The sequence below is a fragment of the Prinia subflava genome, chromosome 6, assembly GCF_021018805.1.
Source record: "Prinia subflava isolate CZ2003 ecotype Zambia chromosome 6, Cam_Psub_1.2, whole genome shotgun sequence".
NCBI lineage: Eukaryota > Metazoa > Chordata > Aves > Passeriformes > Cisticolidae > Prinia > Prinia subflava.
In genome coordinates, this window is record NC_086252.1 from 22989960 (window position 1) to 23008155 (window position 18196).

The window sequence follows — 18196 nt, forward strand, 5'->3', positions numbered from 1 at the left end:
TCACATACACAGGTCACAGGAGTATGAACATGACAGTATCATCTCCTACTCCTGCATACTTCCTTTTTTCCCTGTCCCGTGCTTCCCTGATTGGGACTGTCAGCTGCTTCTTTAGATTTAAATTTTATTTACAGCATTTACTGCATCCTTCATGTTTCCATCCAGATAACTCAAAAAAAAAAACAACCCCAGAAACCCAAAAGAAACCCCAAAACCCCCCCAAAATCCACAAAAAAACCCCAAAAACAAACAAACAAAAAACCCCCCAACCAAACAAACAAAAAACCCAAAACAAAACAAAAAAACCCCCACCCTGTTGCAAACTGTTTCACCTGTTTGTATTGTGTAGCCTCATTAGGAAGTTCTGAAAGAAAAAAATTGACCTTTAAAAATAATAGCTAAAAATAATCACAGAACAAAACTATTACCTGAACAAAATCATTACCTGAACAAAACCCACCAATCTGAAAATGGTTTAACTGGCACACCACACAATATTTAAGACCGATTATTGAGCAACTTCATGGGGTAGTATACTTCTTTCTGGTTTATGTTTTAATCTCTTTAATGCTTCAAGGCTTTTGGGGAAAGAAAAAAGTAAAAGCCCTAGCTTAAATAAAACATTAGCACTTCAAAAATTTTGTTTCTCTTTTGCACATGGATGTTGCAATACAATGACTGGAAGCATGGAGCAACAAGAAAGCGTGGGCTTTACATTTTCCTGTTTCCTGGCAGTGCCCATGTGAGGCTCGGAGTCGTGGCTTTCACCTCCCTGCTTTGGCTCTGGGTTTGCCAGGGCTTTCTTCCACTGCTCCCCAGCAGCAGGCCAGGTCAGCCCAGGGATCTGCCAGGGCATGGGGTGTCCCGCAGCTCTGCAGGTGCCAATGGCTTCACATTTACAGGGCTTATCTCCACAGCAGGTATCACTTTTGATTTTCATTCACTTTTAATACTTGAACATTTAAATTAGGCTCATCACCCCTTTGCCACAGAGGTGTGGCAGGAGCTCTTGTTGCTCTAGTCACTACGCAAGAGGAACCAAAATTCCTAAAAGGCATCTCCTGCCACCACCCCAGCCACAACACCAGGCTGCTCCTGCCCCAGGCCCAACAGGGACAGTTGTGCTTTCCTTGGAGAACCCAAGTTTTTCCTACCCCATAGTGCTGATGCCTCACAAATTCCCAGAGCAGCAGCAAAGTGGGTACTGGAGGCTGAATAAACCTCTGTATCAGCACTGCTCTGAGTCAAAGTGAGCTGAACTCTGCTCAAAAAAGGCATTTTGTTGAGCAAAAGGCAAACAAGAAAGGGCATGATGACATTTTAATTTACAATCAACATTTTTGTAGTTGATTTATAAATCTATAAACGTACGAATCTTATAAATGTATCTGTTAGGAAACAGTCTTTCATGCTTTGAGTCTCCTGCTTGCCACTGTTACCTGATTCCTCCTCCATTGTGACTCCAGTTATTTCAAATACAATTTAAATTGCCAGAATTAGGCTGCAGAAGAGTAGAACAATTCACTGCAGACTGCAGAAAATTACACAGAAGTAAATTACAGGAATTTACCTGAGTAGGCAAATTTTTATGCTGATGAACTGCAAATAACATATGCAATGGTCTCTCTTTAGTGACCCCTCATTCTAAAAATAGCATCAGAGAAATAAGAAAACTAACCATAAGCTGGATTCTGAATAGCTTGAACTTGCATTTCTGCTTTCATTTTCACTCATTTCACATAATCAGTGTTCTGCTCCCCTTGGTTTCAATGTATGACATTAAATAAAAAATTACCATGTAAAAATAACTAATCTATGTGCAGTTACTGACTTCTGGATGATATTTGGTTGCAAGTTTTTCTCCATTTTCAGAATAGCTAACAACTATCCTTTTTCCTTTTTTTCCTTTTCGTAAGCAAGTTAATATTTTGGATCTGCTTGCTTAAAAGAGTTGGGAAAGTACAAACATTGCAAAACTTTTGACAGTGTTATTGGAACTGTGGTGTGCCAACAAGAGCCATAAGTCTGCAGTTTGTGGCCCTTCTAAGAAAACCAAATCTTGTTAAATCAGCAGGTCTAGGCTGCCTGTTCCCTTGGTAGATAACACATTCCTCTGGCACCAAGGAGCAGCAACAGGTTAAATACAAGACTAAAATCAAGAGCAGGTTTCCATTTAAATCCAACCAGCTAAGACTCTCTTTTTATAACAAGCAGAGAGAAGGACTGGAGAGTATTCAATACTTCCATATTTTCTGTGGTGTTTAATAGTATTTTCTATAAGACCAAATCTTATGATAATAAGCAATATAGGAAAGAAAATATAGAGCAAGCACTTTTTAAAAAACGTAGTGTACATTTCTTTTAAATGCTCTATTTTTGTCTGATTTCTATTCAATTACTCTTCATATTAAAGTTTGAGGACTTTAAGATTTTAGCATTGCTTATAAAATGTCAGTGAGAATTTTGAATGGATAGAAAATAATGGTCAGTGACAATTACTTTAAAGAAACGTTTGAGAAGCCTACTGGGTTTTTTTCTTCTAAAAATAAATCCTAAGAAATTTGACTCAAATTTATTGAAAAGCATACCTAGATTTCCAGTGATAGTCAGATCATGGACTATATGAAAACATAAACATTCAGCCCCAGAGGTATTATTGCACACAGGTATTAAGTATTTTTTCTCTCTAAAATATTATGTTATGGTTACACTCCAAGTGATGACATTTCTGGCTCTGCACTTGTACTCTCACTTTTCGGTTGCCTTATTTGTTTGTCTTATTGTCCCTCAAAGTCAGCTTCCTTCTGTCCTGTTCCTTTTGTATGATTTTTTCTTAGCTCCTCAGTTAGGATTAACCTGAAAAGAAAAAATGGATTAAATTTTCATATAATCAGCAGTAAATGGAGGGAGGAATAAATGGGGTCAGACTCTCATCTCAGGTCACTTCATTAGCCTCATCTGGAATCCCCTTACAGAAAAATCTCAGAATGGCAGTTTTCTGTCATTAATCTTTATTTACTGTCGCAACAGTACTGGACACACAGTGACCTTTGAGGGGCCTATTTTGTAGGAAATCAATGGCAGCCCTTTTAACAGCATCCATGGCTGCTTGATGGATGCATATCTACTTCTGAAACATGAGCTAGAGGTGGCAGGAAACCATAGCTGCAAACCAAAGGAACATACTTTGTTCCACTGGTTACTTTGTCCTGTAATTTGGGGCTATTACATTTCCTAGACAGCTGACAGTTAAGAGCCTTGGAAGCACTTGCAGTTCATTGAAATTCATGGTACACTAAAGCAGCAAGGTGCACTAGATGGTCAGCGTAGATTGACAACATGTGGATATAAGTGAAAAATCAGAAACTAAACAAAATTTGGATTGGAAGAAAAGCCATTCAATTTAGTAGAAATTCTGAGAGCATTTCTGCTTTTGTCTTTCAGTCTTTTATCATCTGCAGAAGGCTGTGACAAACATGATGCCAGCAGTCTCTCTGGTTATTAAAGGTTAAATTTCATTTGATCTGATGAATTACTTTTTTCCTTCCCTCCGCAGATTATTCAGAGGATAAATCCATTTCCTGCTCTTTGCAGGGGGAAAATGAATGTATAACCACATTTCTACTGGCTGTGGATGAACAAGGAAGGACAGTCATTCACAGCATAGAACGGAAAGGTAAGCAGTGAATATTGGGTTTTGTGGGTGAAATCTGATTTAAAACCACAGACAAGGTTAGTGATCTAGAAGCAGAGCTCTTTGAAGCGCCACATCACCTCCTTGTGTTTGTAGCTCTTCTCTGCCCAGCTAAGGAGCTCCTCAAGTACTTATTTAATGTTGTGGTGACATAAATACTTGGCCTTTCATGAAAAATGGGCAGAATGATCCTTGGGCTGTAAGAGTAAGTTAATTTTTTCAAAAGCTAGTGCAGTTCTAAGAAGATGATACCAAACATCATTTGCATTATATGATAAAACTATAATTCACTTTGAAATTATATATACTTCATAGACAGATGAATGTTCAAATAACTGTCTAATTTGGGACACCAACATTCTAAAATATATTTATAATTGTTTTAAATGTTGCAGTATCATGGAATCATACAGTCATTAAAAGTTCTCTAGCTCCAAGCCCTCTGCCACTGGCAGGGGTGCCACTCTCAGAGCCCCATCCAACCCAGCCTTGGACATTGCCAGGGTTGAGGCATTCACAGCTTCTCTGGGCAGCCTGTTCCTGTGCTTCACCACCCTAAGAGTAAAGAATTTCCTTCTAATCCAAACCTACCCTCTTTCACCTTAAAGCCATTGCCCCTTGTCCTGTCATTACAAGCCCTTGTAAAAAGTCTTTCCCCAGCTCCCTTGTAGCCCCTTTAGGCACTGGAGGGTGCTCCAAGGTCTCCCTGAAGCCTTCTTTTCTCCAGGCTGAGCAACCCCAACTCACCCAGCCCATCCTCGTGCGAGATGGTTCCAGCTCCCTTTAAGGTCTGAATATTTTGCAAAACAATTAGATAGAGAACAGATCTCTTTATGTCCCTCCATTTAACATTAGTTCTTAATTTACAGCTCTTTCACTACTGATTTTTCATTAAATCTCTTAATCAGATAGGACAGGAGAGAACACAGAAACCCTTTTTCAGCAGCCAAATAGTTTCTCTTCCAGGAAATAAAGACATCTTCATAATAAATATTAGTTATGTTTTAGGCAAAGCATAAAGTTTGTAACTTCCTTCTCGTTCCACAAAGGGAGTTTATTTTGTTAAGCCTTTGTGTAGCCTTTCTCTAAAAACTATGTGAGAATGAAATTGATTTTACTGCACAAAAAAAAACCACACACACACACACACACAAAAAAAAAAAAAAAAAAAAAAAAAAAAAAAAAAAAAAAAAAAAAGCGCAGCAGCTCCTGCCATAAGAATATTCGTCTGGTTTTGTATAGCAATGGTTCTTGTAACAAAGGTAGTACTAAAGAAGGACACTTCTTAAACTACACCCCTAATCCTAAGATTCCAGAATTTAAAGGTAAAATTTTATCTTTTATTAAACATTTTATTATGCATTTTGAGTAGATTTGGAGGAAAAAAAAGAAAGTCTTACAGAAGGCACATTTCATTGATCTCTGTGTAATGGCCCTTCCACAACACTACAATAACCAGTTTCACTCTCATCTGCTGTTCTGCTCCTGGACCTTAAAATGTGAACCGGGATGAGACCTCAAGAGATTCTCTAGAAACACAATTTCATTCATGGAACTGAAATCAATGTGGCACCAGTAGCCAGAACACCAGCCCACTGCTCAAACCAGAGCCCCTCAGAATTTAACTGAGGCCATCAAACAAAAACAGAATGTGAAATGCAGTCATGTAAGACAAGCCAAACTGAAATGATTTTTTTTTAATGTTCTGAAACCTTGGTTCAGCAGAAAATTTTGTAAAATAGTAGTGTTCACCAACTTTTATAGACAGTACTTTCTAATATTAAAAGGATCTAACTTCTTTGGGTTTTGGTGAAGCAACAATTTCAGTTTTCATTCTGGCTCTCTGAAATATTTTATCATAAAATTTATCAGAGAACTTAAAATGCAAAATTCTTTCCAAATGCCCAGTCCAACATTTTCAACAAATCTGAAGGATTTTTTTCCTCCTTGTTTTTATGAGAGAAATATAGTTTCCTCTATTTTATTAATAGCATTGGTGACTTTACCCTGACATAGATCTCACTTGAATCTTTTCTTCTGCAACCCACTGAATATTAGTTAATTGAACTAGAGCTTCAGCCATAACATTGTAAAACTCATAATTTTGTCAACTCAGCCCAGTTTTTTATAATTATATTGAAACAGATTTGAAAACAATTTTCTGACTTTTCAGAATCTGTGTCTGTATCCAACAGCAGCTAATTGTCATAATAAAACAGCAGTGGAGTAAGTTAGCAAATAAATTTTAAACATTTTAATGCAATAATTTTCAGCTGGTTTCACAAATCCTTTAGCAAGCTAGCAGGAGAAAAATAACTTGAACTTCAAGAAAAAGGCATGCCCAGCTCATGGCAAACAAGAATCTCAGCACATCTCTTGGCTGTTTTTTATTGCCTAAAATTTATCGATTGGTTATCCACAGTCTAACTGGTTTTGTTTCCACAGATTGTGCACAGCATCCAAATATCCCAATGATAGTGGTGGGTGTCACCCTTGCCATCCTTCTCATTGGCATTGTTTTACTTTGTATATGGAAACTACTGGTGTCAGTTCAAGACCGAAAAGAGGTGGCCAAGTTTGAAGCAGAAAAATCAAAAGTTAAATGGCAAACGGTATGTGAAATAAGTTGATTTTATACAAGGTTCTTTAGTTTGGTTACATGATGCACAACTGCCTTTAAAATTATGGGTCTTGATTTTGCTCTTTTAATGGACAGATTTTGCTGGTAGGTTTTTGCCACATTTAGTACTCTATAAAGTAAAATTATGATTCTTTAATGGATGAAAATTATCTAGTGTTTAATCTCCTAGTTTAGTTTCTTCCACATGTCAGAAAGTGTAGATAACTGGTTTTTTATTGTTTTTAATTCGTAGCCAGTCTTTGATTAATCCTAACAATGCTGTCTACCTGTATGATTATCCAAGGCGCACCACTCTGCCCAGGAACAGAGCTTTAGGGAAGGGAGGTTGTTCCTGGCCTCTGTCTTGATCCAAGCCCACTCCCACTGAGGAGTGAATGCAACTGTCCCAAGTGTAGGGGAAAGGACAGAGAAATCCAGGCTTTGTTTTCTATCTATAGCTCTGGGCATCTAATGTAAGCTTACACCACATGTTCCCTTTTCTTCTTTCTTTTCTGCCCTTGACTTTTTTGCCCTTTTGCAAAAGCTTTGGGAGTTCTGAGGATCTTTTCAAAAAAAGCATGTTGAGTAAGCATTTCTGGCGGGTGTCAGGAGGACAGGCAAAGTGTTCACGTGGCTCCATTCTCCTACAAAGTCCTGTGATTGCAACTTTTTCCAAGAATGGGCACTGTCAGCCTTTCAGCTTTTGACCTGGCAAAAATCACTGACTTACAGACAAGGCTACCTGAGCATGTTTTTCTTGATCCTCCAGGAGAGCTAGGTATGGTAAGAGGGAAAGGAAGGACACAGTTGATAGAAGCATTTTAATTTTCTTTTCTGTCACAAGAGGAAAGGATAGGAAGTGATTGATGAGAGGCCAGGATGAAAAGCTCAGATGAGACTTACCCTTCTCCCAGCACACAGTAGGTGCTGTATGTGGCAGGAGCACCATGACAAGTCACATCTAAGTGCTGAGACACTCTCTGTGGTTTTATGATGGCCCAACTACCAGATTTGATACACAAATTGTATTGGACATTTGATGAGATATTGTTTGATGATGTGCATTACTGATATGAAGGAAAGGGTGTTCCTGACCCCAGGCTGGTTTGTGCTGCCTGAATTCAGATCAGTCTGAATTTCTGTGGTTTGGAACATAAGTAAGCTACTGAAAGTTATTCTAAAGTCCTCAAAGATAAAACATTAATTCTATACAAACATTGTGTGACTCCCATTTATCTGTTTCTGTTTGGGTAATTTTTGTTTGTTTGTTTTTTGTTTTTTAGGAAACAAATCCACTGTACAGAGGCTCAACAACCACTTTTAAAAATGTGACTTATAAGAACCAAGATAAGCATAAAAGGCCCATGGCTACAGATTTCTATTAGCACCTCCAACACTACAAACTTAGTTTTACTGACAGGAAATCTAACCCAAAACTTCTTTCTTCTCAGCTGATTACATGATATTTGTTTGCAAGTTGTGGTGGTATAACCATTCTGTTAGGGAGTATATATCTTGTGTTGGGACAAATAAAGATAACATATTAGTAGTAAAGGTTAGTAGAAATATTTTTTTAAATGATCCTTTATTGTTAAAGCCCCCATCTTAAAAAAAATGTCACCACAAATAACTTTAATTTTGTCTTTAATACTGAGGATTATAAATTATCATGTAAGCTTATTTTTTGTTAAATTAGATATATACAATGAACTTTATACTAGTTTGTTCATACACACAATCCCATAAATTAGTGTTTAGGAATGTATTTGTATCAGTCTATTTGATGAGCTGGTTTAAACTTAGAATTTTTTTTTTTCATGAATGCAGTTTAAACCACTGAGGATTGAGCTTTCTCATAATCATCTGTGTGACTGAATAGTTTCTCACTAGAAAAAAAGTAGTGATATTGCCTGTCTTCGGTAAATGTAAGTTATCCAGAAACATTTGTTCTCTGATAATGTTCTTAAAGGACCTAGGCACTGAGATTATCTCAGGAAAAGTTAAATCAAGCCAAACAAGCCTTATTCACTTGCAGTTGTTTTCTGTTCCAGGCAGACTGCTTTTTTTGTTTGTTTTTTTCTTTTAAATTCTAGTAAAAAGGACACAGAGAAAAAGGTAAATATTTGTAAATTAGAGACCCCAGTAGACACACTTTTAAACCAGAGGATTAGCAGAACTCCATTTCACCATTTACATCCTGTAAATGATTTGGGTACTCACAATACACCTCCCATGCTGGACCATCACAAAGGTGGCTCAGGAGCCCTTTACATGCAGAAATGTTTACATAAAAGTTTTATTGTCACACACAAAGACAGTACTCTTTTGTTGATATGGCCAAAAATTGAGAGGTTCTTTCAAAACCCAGCAGCCAAACTGCTTATTCTTGTGTGTAATAACTTATACAGCACTTTGGGGCTGGTTTGTTTGGTGTTGGGTTTGGTTTGGTTTTTTTCCCCAAACTAAACAACAAACAGATTTATGACTTTCACTTCACATTCATTTCTATTATGTTAATGAGGAATTTTAAATCTCCATTTTTGCTAATTATAAATGACTCGCCATAAATTTTTGAATCGTAATCTGTTAGCATGCATAGCACTGCATAAAGTAATTATAAAAGTAGCTAACATGCTGGCATAGAAAAATTACAACATTGGGCTGTTTTAAGGTAATAATAATGAACTTTACATTTTAATATCACTTTTCAGCTGCATTTGTTGCTACTCTGAAATGGATGTTCAAAATGTACATATGAAGGTACTTAGAAAAGAAGACTTAGAAATCAAAGGTACTTTGACACTGTTACAAATGATCATGTACATTCCCTGAGGTAAATAGGGAATTTGACCTGAAAATGTATTTATCTGAAAAAGTTGATGTCCATTTTGTAATAAATATTTACCAAGCCTGTGCACCTTCAGTCTCCATATCCTCCACAATTCCTGGGATTGAGACTGGGAAATTAGCTAGCTCTGACCCATGCCTGTTTTAGGGCCTGATCCAAAGCCTGCTGGAGTCAATGGCTACAGATGTGGATCTAGTTTCAGTGAAACTATTAGTTTTCGTTTACAAAGATTGTTTTGTTTAAACAAACAGGTTCATACTGTCTATTAGTGAATTAGAACCTATGGTACATATATCTGTGCAAAGAGAAATAGTTTCAGATGCCTTTGGAAAGATGGTGATGCCAGAACCATGCCTTGGGTACAAAATGACAGCAGTGTGACGAAGTGATGGCCGCAATGAAACTGGAAGGGATTCGTGTCTGTGCTCTGGTACCCCTGCTCCTCTCACAGTGGAAACTGCACAGATAAAGGCTCACATCTGTGGCCCTTCCAGCCACTAGGCTCCCACAGATGTCAGTGCAAGTTACATGTGGGACCAAATCCCATTTCCCTGGCACATGGATAAACTCACAGAGCCAAAGCTGACCCCTGAATCTGCTCAGATTCCACTTGGATGGGATTGCCTAAGGGACTAGGGAAATCTGGATTTCACCCATGTAGGTTATCTGTTACTCTTTGTTTCTCACTTACTTTTCAAGTAATAAAAATCTATACTGTTTACTAAATACCTTTTATGTTCTGTTTCTGAGATCTCATTTTGCTGCTCAGTATTAGGGTTGAAAGCCTTTCTCCTCTAGGCCACCCATTTCAATATCCCAATGTATCTCAGCCTCCAAATGTTAATTACAAAGTGGTGTTTGCATTTCATATCAAATGCTTGGTGCTCTACATTCCGTGTTTCTACAGGAGATCTCATTTCACAAACCTTCCCACCCTCTTCCCATCACTTGTGTCTTCTGATCGTCAGCAGAGATCTAATTTGTTTGCAGTCCAATAGCTCCTCCTAACAATCTCTCTCCAAATTATCAAAGATGTACAGGAGCAAGGCAGGATGATTTGCAATCTCCCTGCTGTAACTGACTGTACTATAAATTTTCTATGCACCTTCCAATTTGTCAGGATGAAAATCACTCAAAAAATCAAGAATTTATCAGAAGAGAGAAAATAGAAGGACTTGGTGAGGAAGTTCTCTATTATTGAGGGATATTAAATAACTGGACTCATACATATGAGCCATCCTTTAACAGCATTAATTTAGATAACAATTTTTGACTAAACTCCCAGATTTCAAGAACTTTGAAGATTTCACTTGACATTCACTCTAGAAATAAGTGGTATTCATCCCTTTATGTTAGCTATATAATTTTCATATTGTAGAATTTGTATTAAAGTTCATACTTTTCTCTTTTTACATTTTTTTCTCCACCAAGCTATAAGTGAGTTTGTGTGTGGTAAGTGGGATGAAAAAGTCTTTCTGCTGTTTTCACAAACACTGTTTTGACCTGAGGCTGGACCTTGAGAGTGGCCAACACATTTTTAGTAGTAATACTTCTATTCACTAATGAGTTAAATTGAATAGAAGAATAATCTTTAGCAATTTTATGGTATTTGTATGTCCCATACACCCTATAGAATAGTAATTTCATTAATGTATGTTAAATGGATAATTTTTCATTTGATTTATAAAGGTGCGTGTTAAATTTGTATTGTAAATGTCCAGATTGCATTCAAGTTTGTTTTGTAATGTAACTACTGAGTAATGAGTTGGGATACAAGATTTGGGTGTCAAGTGCAATACTCTCCATGCCTCATCTGCCTTTATGTAGAAGTTAAAGTTTGTTTTGCAGTGTGTATAATGAAGTTATTGCCCCTAAACTTATCACAAACAATCTAAATATAAAAAGAAGAGACAATTTTTAGCTTCATCTATTGAAAGAAACCAGTAAATCATTCAACTTGTTTGTGTAAAAAAAGAGTTATTTGACCTTGAATAAATATTGTAAAATTGAGTCATTTTGTAATACAGTTTCTTTTTGTTCATTTCTCATTTTCCATTTTGGCATGTGTCTTTATCACTGTTTTCACATGATTTCACAAATCTTAGCAAATTTCTCATGCTTTGGTATGCCCTAGAAATTACTTTCCTCCTCACTTTTAAAAGACAGCACATGAAATTTAATGTCTAGATTTTTTTCATTTGTGATCCTTTTACTTTTCAAGGAAATGCCTTAATGGACAAATGTTGCAAGCATCCTATTTCTGGAACACTGATTGGTGGCATATGTAATTCTTTTTCTTTTGGAACTAGATGATTTTTAAGTTCTCTTCCAGCCCAAACCATTCTATGATTTTTTTCATACAGATCCCTAAATTGCACAAGTTGCTTAAAGCTAAAAATCCACCCATTCTGTCAGGGTAACAGCAGCAACATATTTTTGGAAATACACAGCAAACTGCATATTTTCTCTTTAGTCCTTTCTTAAATTCTTGTTCATAAATTTCAAGTATGAAACTGATTCTATATCTGATGTGACAGAAAGCAAAATATTGAAGAGAGTAAAAAATCTGTCGACTCATTTTTATTTAAGACAAAGTAAGATATCTAATGCAAGGGTTATTTCACCTGAGAAGAAATGAGTTAAAGAAAGAGGCAAAGTAAAATTTTTTTGGGTTTCCTCATGGATTTATTCTCTAATGAACACAGTAAGTGTTTTTATATTAGCTGTGGGATTTGGAGTCTAATTTTGGAGCATGTAAGCAAGGCTGAGAGAACATGATCAGCTCTTGTGGAAAGGAGTGTACAAGGTGCAAAGGCACACCCTCTCCCAACCTGTGAAATCATGTCAGCACTGAACAAACATTTATGCCTTAGAATTTCTGCAAGCACATATATTTGTTCCAAGTGTTACACCCAGTCAAGTTTTTTTCCAACTGACTGATAGTACTTTGTTAGTGGTTGTGTGTTCTTCCTGAGTTGTTCACAGTCTTCTAGTAAATCTAGAGGGTAATATTAATAGCTTTATTTTGGGAACACATTCGGCATTCTTTTGGTGACAAAACTTCATTCTTCTATTGATTTCACAGCAACAGTACTAACAAGAATGGCAAAAGAATGACTGTGTTACACTGAAGGATGACTGACACAGCAGGTACAGGATCTCAAGGATGGAAAGGATAAGATGAAGAAAGGCTTTGAGAAACAAAGAGAGACGGGCCAGAGGCAGTTGTGGCCCCATTAGCAATTTATGTTTTATGGCAAGTATTTAAATATTGGAATTTTTTTTCCCATAATGCTGTAGCAAATTAACTACGTGAATATCTGCCTGCTATTGAATTTGATATAACTGCCAGTCAACAGCCACCCTGACATGCTAGATTTATAGTAGAAGTAAAATTTCTACCTATTATTAAATCACATACTATAACAAACTATTCTAGACTTAAGCCAAGTGAGCATTTACTGGGGGAAGAGGGATGGAGGACTTGCAAAAGTAAGGATTCACCTGGAAATGGCTTATGTGGCACAGTAAGAGCCACACAGATAGTAACTCTCTCCATTTCATGTCTTTTAGCAGAATTTAGAAGCATAAACTCATAGTAATGCTCTTGTCACCCTTTAAAAGAATTTGTCACTCTAAAAAAGACGTTTCTAGCCGGAAGCTAACTAGCTAACAAATAAAACTAAGAAGTGACATTTAGGAAGAAAAACACATTCTAACTAATGAACATAAAACTGGCAATTTACAGCTGGGGATTTGACTTGACCTGAAAGTGGCCAGTACAGGCTGTTCTGTAAGGCTGTGTTACCCAATGGGAGCTGACAGGGACAGACACTGCAGAGCCTGGTGGCAGCAGCAGTTACCTGGGAGCATGGGAGACTGGAGTGGTGTGACAGAAACACACAGGTGGGGCTGCTGAAAGGAAAAAGGGTGTCACTGGTCATGGCTGGGATGTGTCAGGTGTCACTGGTTATGGCTGGGATGTGTGAGGTGTCACTGGTCATGGCTGGGATGTGTCAGGTGTCACTGGTCATGGCTGGGATGTGTGAGGTGTCACTGGTCATGGCTGGGATGTGTCAGGTGTCACTGGTTATGGCTGGGATGTGTCTGAGGAGGTAGGGAATGTGGGAGCAGTGCCTGTAGTGACTGTACCCAAATGCAACACGACTGGTAGAGCTGACAAATGAGAGTAGTTCTGTCTCTGGGGTAAGCAGCAAAACTTTTAAGTGACAGGGAAGGAGAATGCAAACTGGGGAGTGGATTTGTGATGCCCGGGAACTGTCACTTTTCAGATCCAAGCAAGATGTAGGACAATGCCTCCAAAAAAGATATTATTGCTTGCTGGGCACTGCTAATGCAAGGAATTTTGGGCTTTTTCTTCCTGGGTATTCTCTGGTTTGTTATTCCCATTCTGGCTGATTGGGGAAAAAATGAGACCTGTCTTCAGGCTCCAGATTATGCACAGAAATTACTGTGTAAGGAGGTGCTGAACACACAACACACTGGACCTGTGTGTGTGCCTTGCAAAAGCAATGGGTCTGTAAGCAAATTGAATTAGTGTGAATTTAATGATGGCTTTTATTTGTGGATGCAGGTCATGAACAGGCATTGGATTCATATTTCTGTATGGATCTCACAGAGAAGGTGAATTCTAAGAAGAGATAGGGGAAGGAATTGAACATTTGTGTAGAGCACCTAAATGGCAAAAGGCAGATCAGCTCAAACCAGTGCATATGTGTATATATATGTGTATATTTATATATACATATATACATACACATGTGGATAGGTGTATACACAAAAAGGAAGAGAAAAGGCCATTAACAAAGAAATAAAGAAAAAAACATTTACAGAAAGTGGGTTCCAGACAGAAAATAAAATAAAGGAGCCAAGTCACTACAGCAAATGCCTCAAAGAAGACAGATAAAGCTTCAAACCAAAATCTCCCACCCCCCAAAATTGGAAAGTTATACCATTTAATGAGCAAGGTATTACAAATTGCCATCGAGTTTAATTCAGAAAATGTTGCTAATCTTGTTGTTTCTACAAGCCACCATGCCAGCCAAGACATCTTATTATTGTAAATAAGTAAGTATACCTTAGCTATAAACAGACAGGTCAGTATAACTATAGCTGCACTAGAAAGGATTTACCAGTTTGTTCAGAATAAAATAGATTGAGGACAGTAAAAAATTTTTCAGTCAAAGAGTAAGAACTGAACAGCAAAGAAAAAATAGCAAACTACTTAGAATTAATAAGTTGTTAACTTGCATTTAGCAAAATATTTACAAAAATACTTTGATAAGTTAGTTATTAGGAATACACAACCAGAATGTGATTACTTTGATCTTGCTGAAATAAGCAGAAAAATCCAGTTGAAGTGGGACTCCTTCCAACAGCAGCCTCATTTTTGCTCTCTGGCACCATTATTTTTAAATGTTCTAAATGTTTTAAATGTTACATCATGAACAGAGCTGAACTTCTCAGTGTGATCCAGCAAGAGAGCCCTTTTTGTGAAGCTCAGTACTCAAAGCAGTGGCCAAACACTTCTGAAGAGATGTAGACAGGTCTCAATGGCCAGATTTTCATAAATGGCTCATTAACAAACTTCTCTTTCAGAATCTGCAAATTTCAGAGGGCTGCAGCTTTCCTGAGAAGAGGTACACCACACACAACCCTTCTGTCTTGCAAAGTCAGGTCACTTCTAGACCAGCTTTTGCAGCAGTATTTTTTGTTGTTTGTTCTGTCAGACACTTTTATCATTTGTTAAATGGGGAGAAGCTCCTCCACTTTCTACTTCTTTCTAAGTGTTTTTTTTTCTCTTGCTCCTCAAGTCCTTCTACCAAGCGACGAGAAAGACATTACCCCAAGCCCAGAGGCTCGTTTTCCATCCTTCTATCATGATTGAAGTAGACCATCACGGGGGGAACAGTCTCAATTCCAACACTGCATTTATTTTTTTTTCTGTACACTTATGTACATGTTCATATACTTATTTTTCTGCTATGCATAAAGAACACACCAGAAATATTCTTTTTGCAGATTAAAAATAAATGGTCCTGCAGATTCCCGTAAAGTTACTTTATTTAGAACCAAGAGGTTCTGCTTTTGACTTTCTGCAAGACTCAAACTCAGCCCAAGGGGGTCAGCTCCTGCAAATATTCGACTGGAGACAGAAATGAACAAAATGGAAGATGGCAATTATTTTTCGCCATGCCAAAACATAAAATGACTTTGAGGTCAAAGATGACCTAGCTGAAAGCACAGGTCCCCGAGTGGGGTCTGGGACAGTGGGGATGTTCAGGTACAGAACAGCGAACTTGGGAACACGGACTGTGGCCTCCCATCGCCAGCGCCCCCACGTGTATTCTGGTTCTTTTAAAGATGAAAGTACTTGGGGTGCAGGCAAGAGAAAGGTGTTTTCAGACGGAAAATAAGGTTATTACGGAGTATTTTGTCCGCTTGAATCCACAGCTCTGACGTGGGCAGACGGCCCGAGCTGCATGAGCGGCACTTCCCGGCGCGACCTCCGCCTCAGCCCTCCCGCACCTCACGGGGGGAGCCCGGGGCCGCCCCCCGGGGCCGCCCCTCCCTCGCCGCCGGGGTGGGATCGCCGCTCTGCCCTCCCCAGGGCAGGGCCGGCGGCTCCGGCCCGGAGCGGAGCGGGGCGGCCGCGGGCGGGCGCAGCGCTGGGGCCATGCCGGCGGTGCGGCTGCGGCTCCTGGCCGGCTGCCTCCTCCTCCTGCTGCTGCTGCTGCTGGGCGGCCGCGGCGCCGCCGCCCTCGGCCGGGACGCGGTGCCTTCCCTGCGGAGTGAGTGACGCCTCGGGGTGGCCCGGGGGAGGGGAGCGGCGCGGCGGGCGGGCTCCCGGGCACAGCCAGCCCCTGGCCCCGGGCGTTCCGAGCCCGTGCCGCCGTGAGGGCCCGCAGGGCTCCCCGAGCCCCGGCGGCTCCGAGCGCTCCGGGGCCAGGGCCGGGGGCGGGCGCGGAGCCCCTGGGACCTGCCCCGCTGGCTCCGCTTCGCGTCCCCCCCACTGCTCCTTGTTCCGCTGCCCTTTGCGGTCCTACGTGCACCCGGGGAGAATAGGGACGGTTTTTTTCTCATTTCCAGTAAATCCCAGTTACTTTCTTTATTACCACATAAGTAATTCTCACTGCTTTTTTGGAGGGAAGGAAATGGGAGGTGAGGAGGAAGGAAATTAAGATATCTTGTTCGCCTAGTTTTGTTATTAGCTGTTTATTCCCGATTAGCTGTGTGGAGCCCAAGTAAACAGGAACTTGGAGGTACTGGTCAGCAATTAGCTCTTCATCTGGGGCTGCACACCAGCTTCACGATTCGCTTCTGGGAATATGTTTCTTGTCACCTTGTCCTTGTGCGGAGGGGCCTGGATGTGGAGAAGCGGATCTGCTCAAAGGACTTCCCTTCACCCATTCAGTTTCTAAAGCATCTAAAGCTATCTTCTTTACTGTTTGAGTCCTCTGGGGCCACAGAGCTCCATCGCAGCTCTTCAGCTGCAGAACTTTGGGCACAGACCTCTCCCTGACACCAGGAGCTTTGTAACAAAACCCATCTATGTGAGCAGCTGTGAAATGGATGGTGAAGCTTTGCAAGCTGAAAGGAGGTGAGCCTGGAGGCATTCCCAAGCTTGATGTTGCTCCAGTTCTCTCACTGCCCCGCTTGAAGACAGAGCTGAGCTGGAGCTGTCACTGAGCCTGCCATCTCTCATGTCTTACTTCTGCGGTGAGCTGGCTGTTTCCTGGCAATCTTCAGGCCAGCACAGCTCTCTTGGCAATTGCATTTTGTGTGTGGGGAATGGAAACCACATTTGGAAGGGGGCTCAAGAATTATGGTCTGGCTGTTCTTGGCACAAGTTGCCCCAGAATGAAAAAGGGACGTTATTTACAGAGATCATCCAGATGGGTTATTCATGTACACTGGAAAAGAACCTTATCTTTTCTTAGCTCTCACTGCAACTCTTAAGAGCCTTACAGATAAAGGCTTTCAAAGGCTGAGAATCCTCCACCTTTGGGTGGTGTTCTTGCTCCCCCCACCCCAGGAGAGGGGTTGTGCTGTGGATATAGGTAAACTTAGTCAAACTCACAATCTACACGTGAATCCCAGTGTCCTGGTGAATTAACCTCATTAATCAGTGTTTACTAGTGCTAACATCCCAGTTTTTAGTTATCTGGCAAATTAACAGTGTATTTTCTGGTCAGTAAAGATAAGACTGCTGTGGAAAAGACATATCCTTGGCATGAGAAGGCAGAAACTCTTTCTGGCCAGGTAGCTAGAGACACCTAAGGTGCCCATGGAGGATTGGGTTGGATAAGAAGGGTGAAACCAGAACAAACTGCAAAACTTCACAGAAAACTCAAAAGCAAAGGGTCAATTTGGGTATCTGCCACAGTGTCTGATGGGTTTTCAGTGAGCTCAAACACCTGAGAGCTGTAAAGAGTTACCATGGGTCAAAGGAAACTTGCTCACCCCTAAATGGTTAAGGACTTAATGTAGGACAGCTGTCAAATGCTTGAAAGATACAATTTCATGTGTCAGGTTGTTTTTCACCTGCTGCCAGTCAGAAGGGCTTGCTCCTGCTCCATCAGACTGTCAATCTCTATAGCCATGGAGGAAAGAGGCACTGTTAGTGGTGCCATAATCTGCAGTGCCACCTCTCTCTAAGTCGTAATGTGTTCTATGCAGAATCTGTAACCCAAAACCTCACCATAATCCATGCCCTTTCTGTTTTGCTTGTTCTATGCACATTATATTGTTGAGCTGATCTCCTGTGTGCCTGATACACAGCACAGTGCTGCTTGAAACATCTTCCTTTTTTAGGCCACACCTAAGCTCTATGCACTAAACTCAGACACAGCATCTGGGTGTACCTCTACATCTCCTATTTTATTTCTGGGCTATGTCAATTTGAGAGGGATTTGTTATTATGTTATTATGTTAGTGCTTCTGTATGCTAGATATAGTGAATTACAGAAACTTGAAAGTATATATGGCAGAAATTACCACTGTAAAATTTGAA

General features: G+C 39.8%; 2 protein-coding genes across 4 annotated transcripts in view; both read left to right on the forward strand.

Moving 5' to 3' along the window:
- The window catches only part of ITGB6 (integrin subunit beta 6), a 33696-nt gene extending 22526 nt beyond the window's left edge, over nt 1-11170 (forward strand). For all 3 annotated transcript variants that reach the window (XM_063400667.1, XM_063400665.1, XM_063400666.1), the window contains exons 14-16: nt 3557-3676; nt 6140-6306; nt 7598-11170. In XM_063400667.1, the coding sequence (XP_063256737.1) occupies nt 3557-3676; nt 6140-6306; nt 7598-7699 (389 nt within the window). In that variant the 3' untranslated portion in view covers nt 7700-11170. The remainder of the gene's footprint in view (nt 1-3556; nt 3677-6139; nt 6307-7597) is intronic.
- Nucleotides 11171-15429: 4259 nt separating this feature from the next.
- The window catches only part of PLA2R1 (phospholipase A2 receptor 1), a 39586-nt gene continuing 36819 nt past the window's right edge, over nt 15430-18196 (forward strand). Inside the window, exon 1 of the mRNA XM_063400668.1 lies at nt 15430-15974. Coding sequence (XP_063256738.1) covers nt 15860-15974 — 115 coding nt within the window. The 5' untranslated portion in view covers nt 15430-15859. The remainder of the gene's footprint in view (nt 15975-18196) is intronic.